Here is a 26,286-nt window from a genome sequence, read left to right as displayed (position 1 = left end):
AAAGGTGGGGCTGGACAGTGAGGTGAGAGCTGTGATGCTCCTCCCGGCGCGCGAACCTGCATGCTACATACAGATGGGCAAATATCAGGTTCTCTGACTTCCACTAGGATCCTTCGACCGTCCCAGCCCAGTATGAATAATGCGCTAGAGGCCCGATGAAGCCCGAAGGACCGACGTTACACACACAACTGAAAGCAAAGCTGTACACACAGGTGGCATGTAGCGGGGCATTGAGCAGGGCCACGAGAGCCCAAGCCCACCTACACTGCATCGTTTGGCTGGTGGTCGGCTTCTTCCATCGAAAAAGACATCTCGTTCAACCCCAAGCCTCAACGGCAAAAGGACCCGGTCTGACGGAGCATTAGGCTGACGCTGTTGCTTTCCGGGGTGTCCGCGTCGCACAGCGCTCTGACGAGTTTCGACGATCATGGACGGCAGGTGTCGGCCATTGGCTCGCCGCCGGACAAGCACGGACAGTCGCATTCTTGCGCACCTCGTTCATGGCCCGATGCCATTTTTATTGAGCCGTTGACGGCGACACACATCAAGCAGCAAACGATCCCGGAAACAGGATGCTGACTTCCGCCCATGCCGCGCCGCGGAGATGGTGAGCCATTCCACGTTTGCCATCGCTGCCATCCCACGACCGACCAGTGAGCCAAGAGGGCGCCTCATTTCTGATGGGCCTGTTGAGGCTCCGAAACAGGGCGGGTGTGGGCAAATCCAAGACACATTTCAAGACATATCAACGTCAACGGGCTTTTCGCCGAGAGGTGTCACGGATGTTTTGTTCCCCAGCACTTGTCACCTACATACACTACAATCCATGTCCTGTCGCTGGCGTGGTGGGGAAGGAGGGGGTGGTTGCACAGAGAGAATGGGACTTTTCCGGTCGAAGCCTCTTTTTTATTACACTTCACTCGGCTCCAGTTGCTGACCGAAGACAGAGATTAAGACTCTGCAATTGCTTCATTTTCATGATCTCGAAAAGTGCACTTTCATCAAAACCCCTGGAGGTAGCCCGAGCAGGATACTCTAACGAGCGATGTTGATTACACTGGCCCCGCAACAGGCCCTGTCACCGCGCCGACTTTGTTGGGAACACCAGACCGAACCACTGAACGACCTTGCAGACACTGCGTAGCTCTCATCCAGGTACATATCGACAGCTTCATGTACACTCCCAGTCCTGTTTTCGTACTGACAGTCCTAGTCCAGCCCAGCGTTCCGGATGGATGGCAGGGTTCGCAGCACCAATTGGTCAGTCAAACAGCCTGGAACGTCGGCCATACAAGCCCGCCAATCAGCAGAGCTGCTCGGGGTGACAGCACCCGTGTATCAACCATCTTGTGCGTGGTTTTTGACCCTATGCAATGGTAGCGACTGAGAAGCCACGGTGATCGCCCAGGCTACGAGGCTCCATGTGCACCATACTAAATGGCGGTATGCCGCCTAATATCCCGCAAGTATCAACACCACCAACACCAGGTATCATGCCACACATGCCAGGTCGGATTCGCTCCCGTCATGTCAAGCGCTAATTTTAACCTCATCCCTCCTCGGGTGTTCTTGTCGCGGGTAGAGCGTTCATAACTCGAGTTCCACACGTCATCAGCCCCCCCTGAACTCGCGTGGGCATCACCGCTATCGTCAGGCGGCAAGAGCTCCGGCACGGTGTCACCGTCTTTGGGACGATCTGTATTTTTCAGCTGGATCGCCCGATGCGTGGGGAAGCTTTTTCTTTCGCTCTGCCCACCAGAAGTCGACACAAACCAACCGGAGCCGTACCGTCGGCGTGGGGACATGATGGTGGGTGCGTCAAGGGCGGCTTGGAAGGCGCCTCGCTCACTGAGCCAGATGACCATGTGCAACTTAAAAAGCCATCTGCCGAGCTCCCCCCAACCACCGGTACTATGTACAATACGAAAATGTCCACTTCTGCTTTTCATCCTGGATATTGAGCAAACTCCCAGTGCCTCCATTCCGATAACATATTAAAAGAGTTCGCTGGGGTCTGCAGAAAACCTTGCATATCAACAACTGCTCAGTGCTGCTGCTGGTGTCATCAGAATCTTCCCAGCAGATCTTGACAAATCGGTACCCGAGACGGACCCTGGGGATGAGCGCCAGTTTCGATCGACAAGGGTGACCCTAGTAATACCTCGCTTCCAGAAAATCGAATTCTCCATTTGGAAGCCCCAACCAGATTGTCGGGCCGGGGTAAACAGGTGTTGGTTTTGAAGCACTGCTCCCACCCCCTCTCCGGCCAATCAGCAGGCGCTTATCCAGCGCTGTTGACGGCATCAGAGGCGATAGTAAATGCCCGTGTGGCTGGTGACGGGCATCACCACGTCAGTCCCTCACGCAGCAAGCACATGGGGAAACTTGGAACAAAAACAGCAATGAGACTTTTCTATGATCAGTATCATCAACCTCTGCCGCAAATTTGACCCCTTTCTTCCGTATCCGCATCCCGCAGTTACCAGAGGGCCAAGACGAAACCAACCTTCCCCAGATGCTCCAGACGGCGACGTTGCTCATTGGACCTTCCAGCTGCCCCGTTTCAAGGCACGCATACACCAGCAATCATGTGCTCTCCAACGTTCATTTGCGAGTGGTTGCATCCCGTCTTTTGCTAGAACTACTGTCAGGGGAAAACTCGACAGCAGGGCCAATGAGATTGTCGCGTCTCATAATGACGCAGTATTTTCTCAAGTCCCGCGCAAAAAGTTGGTGTGGGAACTGCGGCTGCGGACCTGCTGCAGTTTCGATGCCACAAAAAAAAAAAAAAAAATGGCCAGCCGATACGGAGTACAAACCAAAGACGATCTGCCTCCTTCCTTTCGGTGTACACTGTAGAATTCAGGGGTCGGCAAATTCACCGTGAACATGACTACATGGCCTACGCCTGAACAGCAAGATTGCTTGCGGTCCTCCAATATGCATTCTGCATGTCGTGCAGCTTCTGGGACAGAAAATGGAGATCCAGCTGTTGCTTTGACGTGGTCTAGCCCTGGTGGCTTGCGCGGTCCCGAGGTCGGTACTCGTGGTGCTTGGTTCACAGGCCGGAGCAAAGGCCGCTGATTTGCGAGTTCTTTTTTTCTTCTTTTTCCTTTTCTAGCGTCTCCAACCAGCTTCTCGGTACCTCAGTCGGCGGAAATGTGATATGCAGTGGCAATAAAGCTGAAACGCAAGGTGGATGCCATCGTGAACAACGAACTGGCGCAAGCCATGGGGAGCAGCCGAATGGTTGGTTTGATTCAGCTTCTGGACCACTGAGGACTCATCCTGTCCACTTTGCCAGCTCGGTGGTGCGGGAGGTCACCGAAAAGGAGGGGTGGGGGATACAAGAAGTACTTTGGATGGATGGCTGGGATGGACGATGTTGTATGAAATGAACGATGGGGCTGCTCGAATACAGATGCAATTCGCACCGACATCGACAGTCTGGGGATTCGGATCCGCAAAAGCCGGTCAAAAGCCGGGCACCGCTTGCCATGGGGCTGAGACCACAGCTCCACCGGGGCCGTCACCCTCCGCGCAACCAACCCCAGACGATGTCAACAACATACGGTACACACCGGCACTTCACCGGTGCAATGTCCCCTCACCGACTCCGTCAGTTCCAGCAACATCAGACACAAGTTGCCTTGAAAATGGCCGACCTTGCTTAGGGATGCAGCATGGATCTACAAAACAACCCGTCTCCCCTGCCTGGTTGCCGCAAGCTGGCCAATCGATAAGTCTTCGCACGATATCCCCCCACGCGCACGCTGACTGCCTGTGGCTCTCATGTCCACATCTATCCTTTATACGGAATCTTCCAGGTTCGACATGGAACGCGGGACCTTGTGTGAGACGCTAACCAGAGAGACCTTCTGGGCAGCTCGTAACGTCAACCAACAGCACCGACTTAGACCTCACATGGGAAGGTCCGTTGCTGCTGGCTCCGTCCTTTCTCAAGTTTACTTGCCTGCTTTTAGCAATGCCTGGAACCTTGCAGAAGACGGGAAGCAATAGTCGTATCAGCGGAATCCTCCCCAGCCGAGGCAAGAAGGACGAAGGAGCGGCTTCCTCCAGGTTGTGTGACCATTGCTGAGGAAGGGCCAGAGGGGGCCAAACGACGTACGACCAGTCCGAGGTTTAGCCGCACGCTTACAAGGACGACGGAGGAAGGGTACGCTACCAGACGGCACATCTCTTACACGCTTCTGTTGCAACCTCACCTCTTCTCGCTCGCTGTAAAGGGCTACATACATGTAACTACAGCCACCTCACCAAAGAACCGTTTTCTCATCCCCGCCTTTTTGTCCAAACCATGACTCGCGACGGTGCACTGCATCTCGGTTGCGGACTGACGGCACTTTCATCAGCAAAACATTGTTTCTAATCGGTCCTCCTGCGTTTGCAACGATCCTGCCGCCTCTCTGGCCCATCAACACCAAGGCGCCAATCCTTCTTGACTCTCCGCACCCTGGACAAGTGCCGTCTACGCCGCAGCAAGCCTGTGTGATGCAGTAGGTAGAAGCATGTGTGCGCGCCGGAGCCATGCCTATGGGATCTCCTCTTCGTGCTATCTGGATCTGGAAAACCGCCCAGGTGCACGGCAGACACTCGTCTGCTCACTGCGCCCCACGCGAGCGTTGCTCGTCACTGACAGTGAGACATCCACGGTGGTTATTTCCAAGGTTTAGATGACTATCGTGTAGGGATTCCGCATGAATTAGCCCTGCAGGGCAAACGCGATTCGACCAACACTGCGTCTTGCAGCGCCTGTGCGCCTCTACCCGCACTGACTGGTAAGCGACGCTGGCCTCGGTGCTCTGCACAAGAAACCTCCTTCTTGTTTCGTCCACCAATGGGGCCTTGGGTGTCGATACGATGTTTCCCCCGTTGGCCTTGAATCCAGAAGAACCGTTTCCCTATCATCAAAGGAGCTGCTGGTGGCGGTCAGCGCCCGAGCTGATCTGTAACATCAGAATAGAGTGCCGATCCGCTTTGAGACGGGGCGGTATAAGCAGCCGGGCTATCCAATAGGGGGAAGGCTAACTACAGGGTCTCTTTCTAGAGCGAGGACGTCATGTTTGCAACTGCAGGCAACCAGATCAGACCCAAGGTTGTGGTTTGGGCTGAGCTGAGTGCACACTCTGCACCGGTGGTCAAGGTTCCCGAGCAAGCCGGTCGAGGATCCTCGCCGCCCATGTCAAGCCCTTCTTGGCGCTCTGGGGTCTCAGATGATGGCCCATTTCAATATCAGCCAGTTCTCCTGACTGCAAACGTAGCGTTGTCCTCTCGCCTGCGCAGAAGCAAGTGTCTCAGTTGTCCCCAGCCATCTGGGGATGATTTCCACGGGCAACTCAACACTAGGCCCGGTTCATGATGACCTCCGGGGCGACTGCGAGGAGGCTGGCCAGGATGATTGGCGCAGTCGCATTCAAATCAGGATGTTTAACATTCCCGGACCAACCCGCATGGCTCTTCCGCCATAGCTAGCCACTGGCTTTGCTGCAGCGTCGGAGAGTGCAACCAACTGACCCGCGGCCTCATAGTTCGTTTTCCCCCAGCGGATCTCGCTCCGAAGACACTACGACCTAACTAACCTCGCCTTCCGGACCCGAAAGCCCCGTGACCCGGACATGCTGAGGCCATGCCGCCGTCTGACTGCATCCATTTTGCAGCACGCAAAGCGTGGATGATTCATGCCACCGCGAAAGAGCAGCGCCATCACCGCTGGCACAGCTTGACGTTGCTTGGTTGCATTGGTATGCGTATGCGTTGGTGTCCTCCCCCATATCAAGAGCCCTTGCTAAGCCTGCGACAGGGGGGCACGTATTGCGGACAAGGAACGGGAACACCCACCCGTATACCCCTCTCAACTCTGGCCGCTATGGGGAAAGCAACTGCATCGATCATGGGAAAAAAAAAAGCAAAGACACAAGTACGAAGCCGCTTTCCGTCAGCCGATCGCCGTCACATCTGAGAGAGATTTAATCTACACTACACTGCTACACGAAGCCTGACCACCCTTGGCAGATACGGAGAGGCAGGCACGCCATCTTGACCGGTCTCGTAAACAGGAACCCGAACGGACCACTGGACTGAGAAGCATGCAGTTTTGTTGACGCGATAACAACCTCCAGTCGGCCTTGTGGCGTCGTAACTTCGGGCGAGGTGCATTTTGGAGTCGCTTATCACAGCCCGTTGTGTGTTCTGGATCCCACTTGGAGTCTCACAACCGAGTGACCTGTCACTTTCTGACGACTCGCTTCAGCGCGACCACAGCCAGCCGAGGTTGCAAGGAGCTGTCGAACATAGCTGTTCGCTGCTCGGCCCGCCTCCGATGCTTCTTTTTCAGGCTGTCAGTTTTCCTAGTTTGGCCATTTACGATTACCTAGCCCCAACGCCGTGTGTCCCCAAAGCCTACCTGCGCCTGTCTCAGGTTGATCTTGATCTATGCTTACTTTGTCACATAGAAGAGTGTCGTGAGAGCATGACAGGTCTGGATGTTGAGTTGGCCATTAGAGTCGGGGGTAAGCGGGTTGCCACGGTGCATCAGTTCAGTTCCACAGAGCCTTGCCGGAGAGGGATGGCTTTATTTGGTATGTCGAAGGCTACTGCGGAAAAAGGAGGCGGTCAAGCCTGCTGCTGATGCCGCTCCAGCGGCGGCGGGACGCGACATGGGATGGGAGAACTGTGCAGCTCACGGCCTCTGGGTATTTTACGCCATTGTTTGAACTTCGGCAACATCCAAGTCTAGCAGGCTCTGGTTTCTTACAGAAACGAGGAACATGGGAAGAACTTATTTGCGGTGCCTAGTCGAAGGATTTCTCATTGGTATGTATAACAAGAAGAGGCCGGGAAGGCGAACATGTGTGTGTATAGGATATATATCAAAGCCTTGGGCACCCATTTCATATTTCTTCGTCACATTCACGGACCGGACCTGCCGTCTACCCTTGTCGGCCTGTACTGTGATCATCACGGCAGGGGGGAAACTCCCCGCGCGCGGTACTCGCCCGGCTTGTGTGCGAGCTGTGTGTGTGTGTGTTTGTGTGTGTGTGTGTTTGTGTGTATGTGTGTGTGTGTGTGTGTGTGTGTGTGTGTTGTGTGTTTGTGTGAGTGAGAGATGTGGAAGGAAAGCAGGTGGTGATAGCCTCTCGACAAAAGGTCCCTGTTGGATTCCTCGCACGGGCCAAGAGATTTCACTTTGCTGCTCTTCCTGAGAGTGACCACTCCACTTTTATCACTAATTTCACCCCCCCTCTCGACGGAAGGAAGGGAGCAATTATTTACCCCGCCATTTATCTTCAATGACGCACACTTGCCTGGGTGCGGTGCGGGCGCGGGCCAAGCTTGCTTGCATTCGAATTTGTTGCTTCGATTACACTTCTTCGAATTTCTGTTCTACACCACACACGCGCGCAATACAACACACACGCACATCAACCAACCACAGCATTACTGCGTGCATTGAGATCGGCTCAGGTGATTTATTTCGTGACGGTTTTTTGAACGAACCATGGCCGGAGGCAAGAAGGGCAAGGGGGGAGGGGATGCGGCGGAGGGGAGCAAGAAGGCTCTGGGCCAGGCGAGGAAGGCGGAGACGGCGGCGAGGAAGGCTGCGGAGGAGAGTGAACGGGAGGCGGCTGCTGAGGCGGCGAAGTGGGAGAAGGGGACTAAGAGTAATGCGAAGAAGTGAGTGTTTTTTTTTAATTTCCTTTGATGGTGGATGAGAGTTGGGTGGGTTGGTTGTCGATTGATTGATTGATTGATCGGGGGAAGTTGGGTCTGCGGACAGCCGTCGGGAATAGGCTCGCGGTTGGTTGGTTGCTGGGTGTGGTAGTGATTTCCATGGAGGAGGAGGAGTAGGAGGAGGAGGAGGAGGGAGGATCTCATTGGGTGGGAGGTGGGCGGTTTCGGTGTGGTATAGTCTGTACGACATACGTCTACTCGGGAGGGGGGATGTAGCAGGGCTGGGCATGGGTGTTATGCGTGTGGCAAGCAAGAGGGGAGTGTTCGGCACACCAGTCACAGCACGCGAGAGGTTTTGCTTTTGCCCCTCCTCTGCTTTTCTTTCTCAAGTGTCGGAGCTCGGTCGCCGGCTTGGTTGGAAGAAGGGAGGGGGGAACAAAGCTCACGCAACCACCATCACCACATGGTGGGATCAAGCCACCTACCAGACAGAGGGCTACCGAGGTTGGCCAAAGTTTGGTTGTGGACAATTACTTGGCAGGGACCTTGACCCAGACACCATGATGATACATGCACATGGCGACATCTACAGTTTGCTGACATATCTACGTTCACTTCAGGGAAACCGAAGCCCAAAAGAAAGCCGAACTGGCCCGCAAAAAAGCCGAGCGCGACGCCCTGCTCGCCGAGGAAGAGAAGAACACTCCCGGTCGCTCCCAGCCAAAGAACGCCAAAACGGCCGTCAAGAAGTCCCGGGGCTTGGATCTGTCGCAGCTTGATGAGCCTAGCTCTGGCCTGTCGGCGCTCAACGCATCGGGCATCGACAATGCGCTTGACGCGCTGAGCTTGGCTGGCCCAGCGACGCAGGATAAGATCGATAGACATCCCGAGAGGAGGTTCAAGGCGGCATATGCGGCTTTCGAGCAGAGGAGGCTGGCCGAGATGGAGTCGAACGGGACGGGCCAGGGGTTGAGGTTGAATCAGAAGAAGGAGAAGATCAAGAAGGAGTTTGAGAAGAGCCCGGAGAACCCGTTTAATCAAGTTAGCGCTAGGTATGATGCTACCAAGGAGGAGCTGGCCGAGTTGAAGGCGGAGGAAAGGAGGAAGATTGAGGCTAGGTTGGGGAAGTAGAGCGTGGGGGTCGAGGATTGAGTGCCGCGGGGGTATGTGATGGGTTATGGGAAGGTTTTGGGTCTTCGGGGAAACAGACGGCTACTGGGGGGTTAAGGTTTGACGAAGTGGGAGGGGAGAGCACACCGGTCAACCTTTCTGGGGGATCCATGTCTTGATCGGTCCTGCGGGTGCCCCGAAAAGGATGAGGATGGGGGTGGGAGGAGGAAATTCATAGGGCAGACTCGGAGAAGGGCTGCCGTTGGGGAGGGGGGCGATAGGGTTCGTTTTTCTACCCAATAAAAAGCGTTAAGATGAGCACAGCAAATCATAGATTATTTTTTTCTCATTTGAAAGGGGGGGAGAGGGGAAGGGGACTTTTGTCAGTATGGTTGGTTGGGATTTTTCATTATGTACTTTTTTTGTTGCTGAGCAGAAACAGTTTCCATAGAGGCCAATGCTGCTTTGGGTTTGGAATTAGTGATTATTCAATGTACTTTTTACCACGTTTTGCCTCTTTTGACATCTTTTGGTAGGTCCGGTCCCAAGGGCTTGGTTGGGGCTTTGCTGCTGACGAACGCTGCTTGAATGGATGTGATGGCTTCTTCTCTGGGACCAGTCAAAGATATGCTCAGACGATCCACAACTGAAACTCAGGCCATTATTCGGGATCCTTGAGGGCTTGGCATGTCAGCTTGGCTAGGCTTGATTGAGAGGTTTCGGTATGGTAGGGCTGGGTTGGGTTGTTGGTGGTGGGCTGGGCGGTGAGGTGGTTTCTGATTTTGGATGGATGCCATATTTCATGATAATTCATTTTGGCAGGGAATGCGGAGTATTTCGGGGAAATTTTAAGAGACCCTAACCCTGAATTATGGGAGGTGGGGGCGTGGTGTTTGGATACTTGGCGCCAAGGGATTTGGCATGAACTGGATGGACCCTTGAACCTTGATGGGTTGTGGACGACGACATGTCATCGCTTGGATGGGTGTTGATTCTCATCGTCGAACTTCTCCTAAAATATACCGTCTTTTTCCTGTTTCACTCTCTCTCATCCTAGGAACTGGCCCTCCTGAGATAGCAAGGCCGCTCATCGTCGTCGCTCGTTTCCTTTGGTTTGCAGGGGAGGAGGTCTCACCGAATTTGACTCAGGTTCACACTCACAACTCACTCTCGCTCACTCAACAAACCCAGATTGATCTATCACCGCGGCAGAGAGTTGGCATAATAATCGGCCATCACTGAGTTTTGCTCCACGACATCTCGGTACATCCTACAGTACGCAAAATGGCTTCCCCTAGGTCATCCTCATCATCCTTCTTCTCCCCCGCCAACTCCAGCACCAACCTCAGCAGCGGTGCGGGCATCATCAGCATCGCCCCTTCGCCCACGATTGTGGTTGGGTCGGAGCACACGGTCGAATCCACCAGGAAACGTCTCACCTCCCTGCCGGCGATCAAGAGGGCGAACCTCATTGCTGAATTGTATGTGCTGTTCCCTGCTGTCAAATTTTTCTCCCTTACACCATCAGAAGCTGACGACGATACATAGCACCGCCCTCAAACACTGCCCACCCCCGGGGATAATCGTCTCCCTTCCCCCATCCCCCCACAGCCCCGAATACCCCACCCTCTGGTCGGGCGTTCTTTTTGTCAGGAAAGGGCCTTACGCCACGGCTATCTTGCGGTTTCAGATCTCTTTCCCGGATGATTACCCTGACTCTGCACCGCTGGTGACGTTCTCGACGGACATTTTCCACCCGTTGATCAGCCCGCTGACGACGTACGTCGGTGAGGAGAGCGGGAAGAAGGGGAGTGTGAGGCTACCTCCTGGGGGTTTTGGACTGTCGCATGGGTTTCCGGAGTGGTTTGCCGAGCGGGAGGAGGGAGATGGGATGGGGGGTGCGTTTGTTGTGGGTGGGAAGGGGAAAAGGGGACGGGGGGAGAGGAAGGTTAGCACGTGGGAGGTGTTGAGGTATATTAGGAGTACGTTTGATGATGAGAAGGTGTTGGATGGGGTGCCGCTTGAGGCGGCGGGGAATCCGGGGGCTTGGCATGCTTGGAGGACGCATAGACGGATGCAGAAGGAAAAGGAAAAAAGGGAGAGGAAGAGGGAGCAGAGGGAGAAGGAGAGGAAGGAGGGGGAGGGGGAAGGGGAGGTGGTGGAAAAGGCGGAGACGGTGGTGAGTGATGATGGGAGGGGGAGCGTGGTTGATGCTAGGACTAGTTCTGGGAGTTTGGCTGTGCCGGCTACGCCCACGAGCAGCAGGAGACCGGAGGAGTGGAATTGGGAAGGGGTTTGGGAGAGGAGGGTGAAGAGGGGGATTGCGGCGAGTTTGTCGGAGAGTGTACTGTTTGGGGGAGCTGGGGGGCCGGATGAGGTAATCAATTTCTTGCCAATGGACGAGGCTGAGGTTGAGGGGGTCAAGCAGAATCTCCTGAGAACGCTTGGCGCCGTGGTTAACGCCGGGTGAGGGACCCGAAGGTTGGAACGGTGGGTTGGGGCGGACCGTGCCTTGCCCTTGTCAGGGAAGTTCCTGCTTGGTTTGCATGATGCCGACTTTGAGCGCTATCAATTGCCAGAGAGTGACGGGCCGGGAATTCATCTGATGGGATGGGTTGTGCTTGCTGCTCTTGGGGAAGGGGGGGGGGTGACCTAATTGCTGAAACGGGGAGGGTCTAGGTTGCCTGTCTTTTCCTGCTGCCCATTCTGTTTCTTGGTTCAACTTTTGGAAAAAATAACGACACTTTAACATGGTACCGACATTGCTTTGCCGGCATGTTTAATGGTAGATAAACTGCTCATAATACTTCAACCCCATCTTTTTCTTCTTCTCCCGACTGTTTCAGACTTGTCAAACCCGTGGCCAAGGCGTTTTGAATACGTGGTTCTTCCTGGTTGTTTCGCAAGAGATCAACCAGCATTGTTTGCTACGCGCACCCCGAGAACTGTACGGACCTGACTCGACAAACCGTTGATCGACTATACAAACGTTTCAGAAAAAGCGATAAGGCGGTAATGGTTGCTGTCTGTGGTCAACCATCCACCATGGCTGATAGAGAACTGCATTGCCTACCACCGGCGCGCGATCTTGGTTGGGGTCAAGTACCTGAGCCGTTACATATACGCAAGCAATCATCCGAGTATAGCGGGAGTCGAACGTATGGTCACTCGCGGAGATCGAGCACGCAGAGCGATGCAACCGATGCGAGCTTCGAGAGCCTACCTGAGCTTCCTGAGGCTGATGTCCCGTTGACGATTGCCAAACGAAGGGACAATCCCAGCGCGCAATCGACGAATCCTCCTACGCCTGATGGTTCTTGCCAGTTCAGGAGTGCTTTGAGGCCAAATGGTGGGTCTTTCCCACTTGGTTGTGGTGAGAGGGTACCACACTTACACTTATCAGATGTAGGAAACATCGCGCCAACTATACCGCCCAAGTCAACACAGCGGCGATCCACCTCTTGCAATGCCAGACGACACCCCCGGGCACGATCCCCTCCATTAACCCGGGCTTTCTACTTGGGGAGTAGCAGGAGCTTTCGAAGACGGGGACAGGTTTTGGATGGGAGTGCGGATCAGGATCAAGAGCATGGTTGGCGGGACACAACACCTGTCGTGCCGACGGCGTCTGACGGGCACCGTTTGCGCAACGCGAGGAGTCTGTTTCAGTTGGCGAGAACGGCGGATGGGATGAATGGCATGAATAGCATTGTTGAGCCGCCGAGGTCTCCGATGCCACCCGAGCCGGATAGCGCGAGGAATTCGCCCGATGAGGTAGGGGCGGCACCGGATCCGTTGGTCTTGGTTCCGAGGATTGTGGTGACACCGGAGCACAAGGCTTTGGATGAGGGGGCGGTGAGTTTATGGGCGGCGGTGCAGCTTTCGACGCAGATTTCGAGGGCAAATGTGCCGGATCAGTTGGGGGGTTGTGGGTTAGTTGGGGAGCATGGGCATGAGCCTTCGCCGGCGGGTGAGTTGGACAGAATGGAGAGATTTTGGCGGGCGGGTGGCTAACTTTGAGATCAAGATTTGTTTCGGTATGGGTGTTTGTATGATGTTTCGTTGGAGATACTGCCGACGAGTAGGAGTTCGATTATTGAGGTTGTGGATGATAAGGCTTGCGCAATGTGAGGATTGGAGGGTTCCTTTTTGGGGTTTTGAGCTGCTAACTTGGCCGACAGAAGCACACTGTACCCTGGATCACGCTTGCTCGTTGTAGCTCATGTCCGCCTGCTACCATCGGCGAATGCACATCGTCTTCGCCGTAAGGCTCATCAAAGCTCTGATGATCTCATAGAGGACCTCGAGCACCACCTTGGTAGCACCATGACAGAGTATCTCCGGGTCCGTGTAACATATCGACACTCTGGATTTCCTCAGCAGCAGCAACAACAAACGCGAAATATGACCATGAAAAACGGCTCCAGTGACGGCATCGCTAACGTCCAGACATCAATTCAAACTACTGCCATGGCAGTAATCAAACGTCACAACTCATCTTCGCCATGGTCTCCACGACCCCGGGCTCCGCAGCCGAATCCGATATTTAAGATTATTGCTTCGCACTGGGGAGTGCAGAGCGCAAACGAGGTGATGCAAAGGATTATCAGCTCAAAACCGTTGACGGCAAGAAAGGGAGCTATTTCGCCGCCGCTACTGGGCCCCTTGGGTATTTTGACCGGAGGGAGGTTAACGCCAATTCTGGTTAGTCCTGAGGAGAGTGGAGAGGAGGATCATGACCGTGGTCGATTTAGCGAGGATCATACGAGGGAGGATTCGCATAGCGAGGAGATGGTGCGCCCTCGACAGCAGCAGGACATTCCTGCTTTGGGTTCTACTCCGCCGACAAGTATGGCGCCTCCTGTACCACCTACTATACCAAAACGGCAGACGAGTTTGAGGCAGGTGCCTGTTGACCAATCTCAGGCACAACAGGAAGTGCAACAGCCGCAACAGAGACATTTGAGGAGTGACACCAAAGATATTGCAAAGATGATCAAGATAGGGTCTTGGCCTGAGTCGCCCCGGACTTCGGGCGGTAGTGATACTGGTGGGAATGATGATGGGGTAGTAGCTCAGGAAACCCCGTCTTCGATATTAATGGCTACGCCTGCTACTACAAGTACTAATCGGACTACGTATCGGTCGAGTAAAGTGAGGGGGTTGCCGAGTAGTTTGAAGATGAGTGGTGGTGGTGGTAGTGGTGTTGAGTCACCGCAGATCATGCCGATGTCGATTCAGGAGGTGGGGGAAGTACCGAGGGATAGTGTGGGAAGTACAAGTTCGGGTGGTAACAGTGAGGAGAGGGAGAGGCCGTCGTATCAGTCTTATCAGTCTTTGTTGGGAAGGAGGAGGTCATTGGGGGGTGATGGGTCTAGTGGGAAGGAGGGGAGGGGAGATAGGGGGAGGGATAGTAGGGATAGTAGGGATAATAGGGATAGTAGGGAGAGCAGAGGGAGCGGGGGGAGGCCGTCTACTTCTGGAGGACTGGGAGGGGAGAAGATTTTTGGGAGTCTTGTGAGGGGTATTGAGAGCGGTGGTGGGAATGGCGGGATGGGGAGGAGGGTGAGTAAGAAGGAGAAGGAGAAGGAGAAGGATAAGGAACGGGGGTGGGGGGGTTGGTCGGGGTGGTGGCAGTGAGTGAGTGAGTGAGTGGGTTTGTGTTAGAAGTTGAGGAATATGTTAGTTCTGATATGAATAGGAGGGTTGTGTTTGTGCCTTCTATGGTTTGATCGGAACCCCCCCGTGAGAGGTAGTGGGTAGATGATATGCGAGACATGCCTTTTTGGGAGCGGCATTTCCATAGATTTTGCCCATTGCTATTATTTTTTCAGCCTCGATGTCTGCCCAAACTCTGTATCTCAACTCTATATCTAATTGTCCAATCATGGTCTTAGACTGCCTTTACTTATAACACTGCGCGACAGACCTGGTGTAAGTTGCAAAATTCTCACATCGGCATGATCTTGTCCCGTTTCAGGGGCAGCTTCCCGATTTCTGCGTTTCCTCGTCAATTTGAAGGAACTCCTCCCACGACTCGTCCCAGATACGATCCGACCGTTCAAAATGATCAGCTTCCGGTAGTGGCTTGAGGAGCAAGAGGTAGAACTCCCACTCGTTATCATCACCTCTTGTCGGGTAAAGGAGAAGACAAGTGAAGGTACCGATGCCATCCTCGTTGAAAAGGTGTGAGGCTCCATGACATCCAATGCCCGTGCTGAGTGGAAAAAATAACCCCTCAAAAAACCGTGGGACGAAACAATACTCAACCTGTCTCCATACTTGACCCGGACCGTGATGTCGAGCCGCCAACCCGGAATCTCCAGTCTCGAGATTTTTTCATGTTCTGATCTGAGACAAAATCTCTTTTTCGTTTCCCAACCGCTGAATACCAAACCCGGGCACTACTACTGCTGTTGTCCTTCTGAAATCTGACAACCGCTTTTGATCAAGTGGCAGTTGGGCAACATGACGCGGCCGAACCAAGTCGAACCGATAAAGGATACAAGCTCGTCCTCTTCCCCGTCTTCCACCCAAGCCAAGTCCAACTCGGGAAGCCTCCAGGACGGCGTGTAACCCCGTGCTCTTCCGCGATCGTACACGACAAAGCCACGACAAGCGTGAAGTTGTCGGGCATGCCCATGCCAACGGGATGGTGCCACTCGTCGAGGAGAGACGGGCGCCCCACAAAGACCTAGTGGGGGGGATCCTCGTCTGCCTTGTATCGCTGTAGAACACCCCTGAGCGTCTAAGCCGTCGGTCGATACCGTGAAATTCCGGGCGACATATTGCTCGATATGGTCTCCCAACACTTCAAGTGGGCTCCTATCCCTCCAGGCGAAGGGAAACACGTCTTTCAAAAAAGGCATGGGGAGTTCCCTCGACGAGGGGTAGAGAACCTCCAGAAACTGCGTTTTCTAGCACTGAAAGAAGACTTGATGTTTGGTAAACACGAGCCGGCGCTTGGACAGGACACCTTCCGGGTAGGTCCAGCCGCGAGTTGCCCAGGGGGTTCCTGCTTCCCAGACATAGTTCAGCACTGCACATTCCTGCTCTCTTTGGCCCACAAGGGGGTACCCAATGAGGTTGGCTCCGCACCTGCGCAGTCAACCATGCGGAAGCTGTCGAGATGAAAGGGGGCGGCCTCGCGGCATTTTGAACCCTGGAGTGAATGCTGCTGTTCGCAGTCGGATATCCATCCACGCAAAGATGTCGTAGTCGATCCTGTCTGATTCGATGGTGCGGGGATACATCATGCGAGACGGGGAGTCTCCGCTGTGATATTTATCGTCCTTGGGGGCGCGGGCGAATGGCGGTGATTAGACATCGTGAGATGATGCAGGACGAATGAAGCACCAGATCAAGGGACCAGAGCTCTCCCGCGATCTCTTCGTGGTTCCGCCTGGTTTCGAGCTCAAGCGACGTTCCATGACGCTTGATGCCAGAAAGCATCACGGTCTGTTGCAAAAAGGTGCAGAGTGTGCATTCAAGGTTTCGCCCTCTGTGAATCAACGGTCGCAACGCGTCACTATTCAAGATTTTAACAAAATTAGCGTTTTTGCACTCGTGGCGGAGATTGATAGCATTGTCGGTCATTATATTGGGAAGGTGAACTGTGATGACAGTTTGTTGCCGGGTAGGTTTCAAGGCGTTGGATAGCAAGGTGGAGCGCGCCAGGCTATGATGGGTACCCAACCAGCTACCCAACCGAAACATTTCTGCTCAACCACCTCTAAAAATCTTATCTCCGTGTGTATGGGAGGTAGTGATGGCATCATGCCCCTGATATGGCAAGACTTTCGAGTTGCTTTGGGTTCGTTCTCCCTACACCTTGAACCTGCCCGTCGACTGCTAAGCTAGCTCCCTTTCCTGTCTCAGGTGCTTCCCATGCTTTCGCTCTCAACCACCAGTAACGACGGAGCTGGGTCCGGTGCAGGAATCCGGCAAGACAAACCCTCTGACAGCCAACTCGGTTCACAATAGCTTGGCGGTTTCTCGTTAATCGCCTGCGTCCTCGAGCTTGGAATCTCATCAGGATGCTATGTCTGCTACTCGATCTCCGGATCTGGCAGAAGAACATGTCTTGTGTACAGCCTGCCACAGCGCAGCTTCCAACTCAGATCTCCTGCCGACGATGAAAAAGGGCACCGAGAATTTTCGATCATATGCCTCCCTCTCTGAGCTCAAGCTTTCGTCGCTTTCAGGGTGCCATCTATCTTTCTGCTTTTTGGGGTGTTGAGAGGCAGGGACATTGGTTCTGGAAGTGTACAGGTCAGCCTCTTCGTCTCACGATCAGGAGGGGCCTGGCTGAAAGTCGGGATTCTCGATCCGGGGGAAACTCGAGAAAAGATAATGGGGGAGCTTTCTGTCTTTAGGAATTTGGAAGGACGGCTTGACAATCCGCCCGAGCCCGCTTCGCGTTTTATGTTTCCAGACCCCAGCATTTACAGAAATGCACGATTGTCCAAGTCTCTCTCCCACGATGTCTCGGCCGCTCTGGCAAGAGAATGGCTTAGGCAATGCGTCACAAGTCATAAAGATTGTGCCCTTGCGGCAAATCTCGGCACCCCTAACCACGGCTATCCGACACGGCTCATCCAAGTCACTGGAGATGAGAACCTAAATCTATGACTCGTCCTCACAGAAAACTTCAGCAAATCAAAACCGCCCTACCTCACCCTTTCCCAGTGCTAGGGAGCGGCCAAAATCCTTCGACTCCTCCTGGACAACCTCGCCGACTGCCAACACCAGATCCCATTCAACCAACTTCCTTCAACCTTCCGCGAGGCAGCAAGAGTCACGCGCCAGCTAGGCCACACACACATCTGGATCGATTCCCTCTGCATCATCCAAGACTCCAAAGCCGACTGGCGCGACGAATCCAAGATCATGGGCGACATATACGCAAATTCCGTCTGCACCATCTCCGCCTTGACGACCCTCTCCTCCGTTCAGGGGTGCTTTGCAGAGAAGAGCCCGACGGCAAAGAGACCACTCCGCGGACCCGCTTGCTTTTCGAATCTGCCATCTCCCTCACGGGCTTCACGCTGATTGCCACCAGCGTCTTGACACGTTTTTGCAGATTGACCGCTCCCCTTTACCGCTGCACACGCGCGCATGTGTTCTGCAGAAGCGGATTTTGGGACCCAGGACGGTGTACTACGGCCTGGGTTTTGGCTTGGGAGTGTGTCGAGTGCTTGGCGACGGAGAGCAAGCCCTGGGGGGATGTTGGTCGGTTTTCTCCAAAGGCGGATTTCTTGAGGGAATGCATTCGAGCCCCTTCATCTTCCTCCTCTGGGGGAGATTCATCCACTGCGCTGTTTTCAGCGTGTCGCGCTGTCCGGGCGGCCTATACTGGTTGTCAACTAACGTATTTTGACGACCGCCTTGTTGCCGTGTCGAGTCTTATTCAGCTGATCGAGAGGCTGACATCATGGAAGAACCTCTGGGGGATGTGGGAGGACAAGCTGCTTGATGAACTTTTGTGGTTCACTGATACACCCAGTGATCGGCCGCACACGAGGGAGTATTTGGCGCCGACGTGGTCATGGGCGGGCTTGGAAGGGAGGGTTTTTGAGGAGATGACTTTGATGCCTCGCGTTGGACCTAGCGGGGAGGATCTTCTTCCTGAGTGGATTGGAAAAGTTGTCGAGACGGGGATGGATGAGAAGGGGAGGGGGTATGTGCGTTTGCGGGGGGCTGTGAAGCGGGTTGTGCGCCGTCGAGATGGCTCTGGGGGTGGTTTAGTTGATAGGGATAGAGGAGGGGATCATGCGGTTGCCTCTTGGGCGGCGGATACGGTGGAGGACTCGAAGCGTCCCCTAGGCATCATCACGGGGCAACAAGAGGGCTTTGCTGCTTACTTCTGGCGAGGAACACGGTTGAAAATCCGGACCAAGTGCTTGATCTTGGATTGGTGATCAGGCAGAATGCTTCGGGCGAAGCTGTGCGGATCGGGCGCTTTTGGCAGGCGAGAGGGGATACAAGACCTTTGTTTCCGGCCGAAATTAGAGAATCGGATATGGAGGATGTGCTTGTCATTTGATGTTCACAGAGGGTTCTCCATGACTTTAGGAGGCAGGCGAAAGGGGCTGTTGCCGAAATCTAAACCATGTCGAGGGCGCATTAGCTACAAGCAATAGTTGTTCGTGTTTACAGTATGTACATGCGGAATTACATGTATAATAAGCACATTGACTCGTGTGCTTGTACAAACCATTCCTCATTTCTCGCGTAATTTGCTAGTTTGGCTAGGTATCTACTCCATCAAAGTGGGTAGCCATGATTGTTCTAATACGAGAAAAGAAGACAGGGGAATACGGATCTTTCCCCAGGCTGCTGTAATCGGTGAGCATTCATAAATCAGGCCTTGTGTACCACTTTTACGGACTATAGAATAGGAACTCTACGGGTGTCACCCCGGCTGCTTCTGATTCGCGAGTATTGACATATCAATGTACGGAGTTTACGCCGTCGGAATATGAAGTCTACATTACGGGCCTCTCACCGGCATCATTTGATTGGCGATTCGGGTATCCGCAATGGGAACTTCATCAGTTTACGGAACATGCGCCGTTGGAGCATGAACAGTTATGATGTCACACCGGCCGCTCGTGGTGGGCAAGAAATGTAAAATGAGCTTTTCATACCGGGTGCTTTGGGAGAGATCAACACCCGGACATTAACCCGACCTGTTTTTATTGGACAACCTTTTCATAAATTGAATCCCCCCATCACACCTGTCGTGGCTTCATCTCATGTGTTGATTGTTTCATCCCTACAATACAAATCTGGGCATGAAGGGAGAGTCCAAGACTTGTAGCATACGGACCTCACCCCGACCGGCCCCATCTTCGATTGGCGCAGTTTTGTTCTTCTACAAAACTGAATATCGAATCCGTCTCACAAGAAACCGGGCATCTCTCCCTCTAATTTTTCATTCGTCGATTGTCAAGATCCTCCCACACATGAAATATTGACAGTTGGTGATCCGAGGTCCCTGGCGGACATCACCCCGGCTTGCTCTGATTGGCCATATTCAGACCCCTCGGATTTCCATCTTGGTCGAAATCGCCCCACAAAAACCACCTGCACTTCTTTTTGGTGGGGTCGGGTACATTACCCGCGTGGCACCTTAATTCAGTTTTATCAGCACATCACCTTGGGGAGGCCAAAGAACGTTAGGGGGAAAGGCGGGCTTACATGTAGAAATACCTCCCCCGATTCTCCTTCCTCTCCCTCTCACCGTTTGCTTGCTTGGTGTCATTCGTCACCACCCTCAACACCCCTGGCACACCGCAGTGACACTTTGGTGTATATTTCGGGTGAAAAGCAGAGCGATAGTGGCGGTAGGTGATGTTGATCCTGATATTGCCCGACACAGGGTGCGGGGTTAGGGTTGGGGAAGGTGACACAGAGTGTTTCCATTCCTCTTGGGTGGTGGAGTGCATGATCAACAAGGAGTTGTGGGGGAGGGGGAGCGAGACTTGGCCTTGGAGGTTTGGATCAGGATTGTCAGATTTGGAAGAGGGCAGAAAAGAAGATATGCGACGGAGGCGGAACTCGCGGGTTACGCCTAGGGAAAGGGATGCAATTGTGGGGCGGGGGCCGAGGTAGGTTAGTTGGTCGGTGTGCTGTTAACCATTAGCATATGTCTGAAATCAGTTGGAGGGTTGTTGGAGAAGGGGACAGTAGTGAGAATAAGGGGGTGTGGTTGGCAGGGAAACGCTCAGGGGTTGTGGTGTGGACATAAGATGTGGAGAGAAATGGAACGAAAACAGACGTACCCAACCAACGCTCTCCTGCGGCCCATTGTAACAATTCACAAAAGCTGCATTCGCACACCAAGGCTCAGAAGGCTGATGTCTTGGCTTCTGACCACCGTGATGAGTGCGAATGTGCTCTTCAATTGCCGAATTGACTGTCTCTTGCACTCGCCCCCGTACAGCTTCTAGTTTTGGTGTTAGGGTGCGGACATCCTGTACAATCCTGTAAGAATCTATGAAAGTAGCGGAGCCAGGGAAATGAGAGCAGAAACCTACGCTGATCCTGCCACCGTTATAGTGGTAGTCATCCTTCTGCTCTTGCAGTTCCTTCTGACTGCCCACGTAAAACCCCGAGGTGTGGGGGCTGGAGACAATGTTGTCAAATAGTTTGAAGGATGCCTTTTGGAATGTTTTGGACTCTTCGAGGAGTTCGGATAAAAGCTCGTTGGCTTCGTGGGCGGGGAGGAAGTTGTGGATTATGGTGCAGGGGGTGTGCTCGCTTATGTCTTGCGGGTCGTAGAGGTGTAGTGTTTGGCCTTTTTTGGAGAGAATTTTGGGTTTCTTTGGGGATGGCTCGCCGGATGATGGGTCGATAGCGAAGGCTCGTAGGGATGTTTGTCCTGCTATTCTGTTGTTGGCAGTCTTTTTGACAGATCGGGGGGTAGATGGTGACTTGAGGGTGTTGGATGTGGCCTGGACATCACCGTCGTGCGCTAAAAGAATATCAAGAAGCATTTCTTGTTCGATATCAGGATGAAGGGAAGCTAGAATCGCCAGTTTGATGTCTGTCGATTCTTCATGCGATTCCACGGCAAAGTCGTCGCTTGTTTTGCGTTTCTGTGGCCGCCTGGTCACAAAGGCATCCATGACTTCAGTCGAGAGCTCCTTGGTCTCCCAAGCCTGCAAACTGTTTAATAAATCAAAGGACCACCGGGATATCCAAGTGCGTGCCCTCCAAAACCCAAAATGATGTCGTTGAACCAAGAGGTGTTGTAACGCGTAGATTAAACATGGACGTGTCACCGGTGGGGCACCAAACGCCCAGGGGGAGCGCTGTCACGGGACCGCTTACAGCGGGAAACCAGGGATCTGTGCGGCTGTTAAAGAATCCCCCGGGGAGTCGGTTCCGGGGTAGCTACCGTAAGCCGAGGCCCATCTGCCCCACCATTTCACGGACGGCTTAGCAGCACATGGCAGCCCACCTCCAACCTCATCGAGAGATTGAACTCGTCGCAAACGACACAATTGGAAATTGGAAGTAAACATTGCGCTTTGCTCATATACGTACCCCTTTTCCACCTCTAATCTTTCTTGCCCAATCTTTGCTTGCCTCTCTTGCTGCGCATTGCCCCTCTTGTGCCCCAACCCCTCACAATGGCCTCCCTCCTCGAAGCCCGAACCCCGGGCTTCAACCCTTACTCGGTCAAATACTCCCCCTACTACGACTCCCGCCTCGCCGTCGCCTCCTCCTCCAACTACGGAATCGTCGGCAACGGCCGCCTCTTCATCTTGGGTCTCGGCCCCCAGGGTATCGCCATCGAAAAAACCTACGACACAAACGACGCCCAGTACGACCTCGCCTGGTCAGAAATCAACGAAAACCAATGCGCGGTAGCATGCGGCGATGGCTCCATCAAGCTCTTCGACCTCAACGTGCCCGAATTTCCCGTCATGAACTTCCACGAGCACAAGCGAGAGACCTTTTCCGTCTGTTGGAACCCCCTCACAAAAGACACCTTCCTCTCCTCATCATGGGATGGTACCGTCAAAATCGTTCGTTACCCCTTCCCCTTCCCCCTTCAATCCCATCAACCACTAACCTTTGTCTCACCACTAGTGGTCCCCAACCCGCCCAGCAAGCCTCAAAACCCTCCCCGTAGGCAACTGCACCTACTCGGCCTCCTTCAGCCCCCACAACCCCTCCCTCATCTCCTGCGTCAGCTCCGATTCCCACCTCCGCCTGTTCGACCTCCGCACTCCTGTCAACGCAAAATACCACCTCGTCGCCCAGATTCCGATCCACTCCCCCCCTTCCATACCCCAGTCCACCATCCTCCCCCGCCTCTCCAACGGCACCACCTACGCGGGTGCAATCCCGAACGAAGCCCTCACGCACGATTGGAACAAATACTCGGACACTGTCATCGCCACCGGCGGGGTGGACCGCACCATCCGGACGTTTGACATTCGCAACCCGACCGGCGGCCCGACGGCGGTGTTGCTGGGTCATGAGTTTGCCGTTAGGAAGCTCCAGTGGTCACCGCATGCGCGGGATGTGCTTGCCAGCGCGGGGTACGACATGACGGTGAGGGTTTGGAGTGATGGGAGCGCGATGCCGTTTCCGCAGGAGGAGAACGTCATTAGGGTGGGGCAGGAGTTGGGGTTGATGAATAGGCACACCGAGTTTTGCACGGGGGTGGACTGGTGTCTTTTTGGGACGGGGGGTTGGGTGGCTAGTGTTGGGTGGGATGAGAGGGTTTTGGTTTGGGATGCGCATACGCTTTTGAGGAGGTGATGTGAAAGGGAAGAGTGAGAGGTGTTGAAGGAAGGAAAAGTGAAAGGGAAAACAAAAAAACAAAAAGCAGGATATGATACCCCCCCAAGCATTGGAGGAATTGGACATGAGTTAAGCGAGAGGATGAGAAGATCACAAGACAGAACATCGTACATGATTGGAGAAAACCAAATAGACAGGACGTTTTCAAGAACGAATAGAGCAAACCACATATTCTCAAGATTCTCAGCCAACATGGGCGTCATACAACATCAAAACTCGGGACAGAATTTCATCCACACATCATGGACAACAAAACAGGCAAGATTCAACCTCGTGATCGTACAATTTTTGGTATAAACAAGACATACACCGTTCTCCATAATTTACACGAAACCAGGAACCCCAAAAGACTTAAGATCCCCAAGATGTCAAAAGCCAAAGATGAGCAAAAGAAAACAAAAGTAGAGAAGAGAGATTCCCCTGTGATGTGATATGCGCCGCTTTGCCACCCCGCCCGCCTGCCTGCCTTGTGCCCGAAATGAATTGCCAGCCATTGTCGCTCCTATTTTCCCATCCATGCCTCATGACTGAGAATCGAAGTGACAACAAAAGAAGAGACAATGCCCTCTCCTCTCTTGAATTCTTTTGACCCGAAAAAAAGCAAAAAAATAAACTCCGGGACAATGCTGTGATGTCAAATCCAATGAGGGGGCACCCTTCGTTCCAGGTCCCCCTTTTTTTGTTTCGTACCCATCTTCCCCCTAACCCATTCTCATTCACACAGGAAGAACCCCTCCCAACTCCACACAAAATGATTAGCCGCCCCTGGGAATGTGATTTGAACAAAAGACCACGCCTCCTGCTTTGGCGTCATCCCAAACCGCCCATCCGTAATGATGGCTCACCATTTAAAAAGTGGCACGGCCACCACCTCTGGACTGCTGCTTATCCCTCTGTCCAGCCATCTCCATAGCCTCCCAGTTATCCCTCGGCTTCCTCTCCCCCCTGTCACCGCCTCTCCCACCGCCGCCACGTCCACCAAAGCCACCACCACGTCCACCAAAGCCACCATCACGACCACCACCACCACCACGGCCACCAAAGCCACCATCACGGCCACCAAAGCCACCGCCCGTCCCGCTGCGTTGGAACCTGTTCTCCTCCCTCTCGGCGACTCTAAGGCCGGTAATCCGGCCCATGTTCCTCATCAGCGATGGCGAAACTCCAGGGGGCTGATCCAAGCCAAAGATGTTCTTGCTGAAGGTGTTCAACTCGTCAACAACAGCCTGCTTGTGCACACCTTGGAGAGCGCCGCCCAAGAAAGACTTGTAATACTCTGAGATGGTCTCATAGGGAAGCTTGGAAAACGCTTCGCGAACCCTCTTGACAGAATCGGGGAACGACTCGGGCTCGGCACCGTAGAGATCAGTCGAGGCAACGGCAAAGTCGGTGGACCGCTTGATGGGAAGACCGGGCAATCTGCTGCGGGCAGTGCTGACCTCGGAATCAGAAACCAGGAGCCAAGCCTCACCCTCCTTGCCAGCACGGCCCGTACGACCGATGCGGTGAATGTATGAATCGCGGTCGTTGGGAGTGTGGACCTGGACGACGTGGGTGACATTGGGGAAATCCATGCCTCTGGCGGTAACATCAGAGGAGAAGAGAATGGCAGACTTGGCCCGTCTGAAATCCTCGGCGCACCTGGTGCGGATGGGCTGGGTCAACTTGGAGTGAATATCGCGAACCTCGGGAATATCGGGGAATTCACGACGGAGGCGGCGGAAAGCAGCGCTCCACGAGATGACGGAAGCCGTGGTGGGCAAGAACACCATCATCTTCAGTGGGTTGCCCTCGAGCTCGTCACGGTTCTTGGCAACCCAGGTGCGGATCATCTCGAAAAGAGTAGCAGGCATGGTGTCGAAGCTGCGGCAAGGAACGATGAACTGGGGCACTCTCTCGTGGGTAGGGGTCTCGTTGGACTTGACGGTCTGGGCGAACTCGAAGTTGGTGGGGTCAATGTACTTTCTGGCGAGGCCAACCACGTCTTTGGGCATGGTGGCGGAATAGAGAAGAGTCTGGCGGGGGGTATCCTTTCTGTTGGGGAGCGCCTTGAGAATGGTGTCGAGCTCGGCGTCGAATCCAACATCCAGCATGCGATCCGCTTCATCCAAGCACAGAGCAGTGAGGTTGGGAGCAGCCACGCCGCTGTACTCGTCAGTGAGCAGATCAGCGAGACGGCCAGGAGTGCCGACGAGCAAATGGCAACCCTCGTAACGAATTTTTTGCAGCGACATTCTCTTCTGGGTTCCTCCGACAGCAGTCTGGACCTTGATGCCGGTGCCCTTGACGATCTTGGCAGCCTCCACCGCAATCTGCTCAGCAAGCTCACGGGTGGGGGAGATGACGATGGCACGAACGTCGTCGGATCTGGCCTTCACAGGGCGGCGAGCCTCAGCGAGGGCTGGCTGATCGGCAATAATCTTCTGAAGGATCGGCACCAGGAAAGCCAGCGTCTTGCCGGTACCTGTCTTGGCTTGCGCAACACTATATTTCGAGGCAGACTTGTTAGCAATCTTTCAGGGAGGGGTAATTCTTCAGCAACAGGCCTAACGTACAGATCTTTTCCAGCAAGAGCGGCGTTGATAGTCAGAGACTGCACCTCTGTCATGTCCTCATACCTCATCCCCTCGGTGATAGACCTGACCAGAGCATTGTGTACGCCCAAGCTCTCGAGATCTCTGAATTTGGTGATGCGCCCGGCGGGGGTGGCGGTTTCCTGCTGAGCGGCCGACTCGCTCGAGTAGAAGCGGAGGAGGCTGTTGACGGGGAGATACGACGCCTTGAGGGGTGTTTGTGCGATAGCAAAGGCCGACGGCGAGAGTCTGGCTGTGAGCTGGAGGGGGCGCGCAGTCAAGGCGACACGGCAGGCGGCGGCGTGCCGCAAGATGCTGGTCTTCATCATGACAAGACGGAAGGTAACGCTCAGCGCGTCCGTCGGCAAGGCGTCTGGGTGTCGAGCCTCTACTCTGGTATGAACTCGAGGCGAAGTGTCGACACGGGCTGGAGGCAGGCAATGAGGGGTATAGCAGAGAGCGGGTGATTGCGACACTGGAACAATGGGGGAGCAGGATAAGCAAAAGAGAATCGGGCGGTTTAGAAAAATTTCCTGGTGTCCCCCATGTCAGCTCCAATTGGCTTATCTTATCGCCCGAACCCACCCGC

The 26,286-nt window shown here is 54.1% G+C and overlaps 9 protein-coding genes across 9 annotated transcripts; 6 read left to right on the top strand and 3 right to left on the bottom strand.

Moving 5' to 3' along the window:
- Positions 1–83: 83 nt before the first annotated feature.
- On the top strand, positions 84–6,122 carry QC761_603438 (uncharacterized protein; the record flags this gene model as incomplete). The annotated part of the gene is made up of 7 exons (XM_062880792.1): positions 84–607; positions 950–1,155; positions 1,214–4,799; positions 5,069–5,548; positions 5,622–5,762; positions 5,822–5,938; positions 6,034–6,122. The coding sequence occupies exons 5-7, from the start codon at positions 5,648–5,650 to the stop codon at positions 6,120–6,122; spliced, it is 321 nt and encodes a 106-aa protein (XP_062729350.1). The 5' UTR covers positions 84–607; positions 950–1,155; positions 1,214–4,799; positions 5,069–5,548; positions 5,622–5,647.
- Positions 6,123–7,519: 1,397 nt separating this feature from the next.
- QC761_603440 (uncharacterized protein) lies at positions 7,520–8,823 on the top strand (the record flags this gene model as incomplete). Its single annotated transcript, XM_062880793.1, has 2 exons — positions 7,520–7,695; positions 8,313–8,823. The coding sequence occupies 2 exons, from the start codon at positions 7,520–7,522 to the stop codon at positions 8,821–8,823; spliced, it is 687 nt and encodes a 228-aa protein (XP_062729349.1).
- Positions 8,824–10,086: 1,263 nt separating this feature from the next.
- Positions 10,087–11,272, top strand: QC761_603450 (uncharacterized protein; the record flags this gene model as incomplete). Its single annotated transcript, XM_062880794.1, has 2 exons — positions 10,087–10,283; positions 10,351–11,272. 2 exons carry the CDS (start codon positions 10,087–10,089, stop codon positions 11,270–11,272), a joined length of 1,119 nt encoding a protein of 372 aa, XP_062729348.1.
- Positions 11,273–11,817: 545 nt separating this feature from the next.
- Positions 11,818–14,442, top strand: QC761_603460 (uncharacterized protein; the record flags this gene model as incomplete). Its single annotated transcript, XM_062880795.1, has 4 exons — positions 11,818–12,151; positions 12,206–12,772; positions 12,830–12,929; positions 12,984–14,442. The coding sequence occupies 4 exons, from the start codon at positions 11,818–11,820 to the stop codon at positions 14,440–14,442; spliced, it is 2,460 nt and encodes an 819-aa protein (XP_062729347.1).
- A 170-nt stretch (positions 14,443–14,612) lies between these two features.
- Positions 14,613–18,900, bottom strand: QC761_0091280 (uncharacterized protein). The gene is made up of 2 exons (XM_062872971.1): positions 18,666–18,900; positions 14,613–18,534 (listed from the first exon to the last, which is right to left on the bottom strand). Exons 1-2 carry the CDS (start codon positions 18,841–18,843, stop codon positions 18,212–18,214), a joined length of 501 nt encoding a protein of 166 aa, XP_062729345.1. The 5' UTR covers positions 18,844–18,900; the 3' UTR covers positions 14,613–18,211.
- Positions 16,150–18,722, top strand: QC761_0091290 (uncharacterized protein; the record flags this gene model as incomplete). Its single annotated transcript, XM_062872972.1, has 3 exons — positions 16,150–16,410; positions 17,497–17,759; positions 17,885–18,722. 3 exons carry the CDS (start codon positions 16,150–16,152, stop codon positions 18,720–18,722), a joined length of 1,362 nt encoding a protein of 453 aa, XP_062729346.1.
- A 513-nt stretch (positions 18,901–19,413) lies between the features above and the next one.
- Positions 19,414–21,772, bottom strand: QC761_603490 (uncharacterized protein). The gene is made up of 4 exons (XM_062880796.1): positions 20,844–21,772; positions 20,589–20,780; positions 20,005–20,435; positions 19,414–19,935 (listed from the first exon to the last, which is right to left on the bottom strand). Exons 1-4 carry the CDS (start codon positions 21,432–21,434, stop codon positions 19,812–19,814), a joined length of 1,338 nt encoding a protein of 445 aa, XP_062729344.1. The 5' UTR covers positions 21,435–21,772; the 3' UTR covers positions 19,414–19,811.
- PEX7 (peroxisomal targeting signal 2 receptor) lies at positions 21,717–23,846 on the top strand. The gene is made up of 2 exons (XM_062880797.1): positions 21,717–22,340; positions 22,405–23,846. The coding sequence occupies exons 1-2, from the start codon at positions 21,942–21,944 to the stop codon at positions 23,080–23,082; spliced, it is 1,077 nt and encodes a 358-aa protein (XP_062729343.1). The 5' UTR covers positions 21,717–21,941; the 3' UTR covers positions 23,083–23,846.
- QC761_603510 (uncharacterized protein) lies at positions 23,393–26,226 on the bottom strand. Its single transcript, XM_062880798.1, has 2 exons — positions 25,680–26,226; positions 23,393–25,608 (listed from the first exon to the last, which is right to left on the bottom strand). Exons 1-2 carry the CDS (start codon positions 26,024–26,026, stop codon positions 23,973–23,975), a joined length of 1,983 nt encoding a protein of 660 aa, XP_062729342.1. The 5' UTR covers positions 26,027–26,226; the 3' UTR covers positions 23,393–23,972.
- Positions 26,227–26,286: the final 60 nt, after the last annotated feature.

This window comes from Podospora bellae-mahoneyi, chromosome 6, assembly GCF_035222275.1.
Source record: "Podospora bellae-mahoneyi strain CBS 112042 chromosome 6, whole genome shotgun sequence".
NCBI classification, from domain to species: Eukaryota; Fungi; Ascomycota; class Sordariomycetes; order Sordariales; family Podosporaceae; genus Podospora; species Podospora bellae-mahoneyi.
The sequence above is the reverse complement of the archived record's forward strand: the minus strand, read 5'-3'. Positions and strand labels throughout refer to the sequence as shown.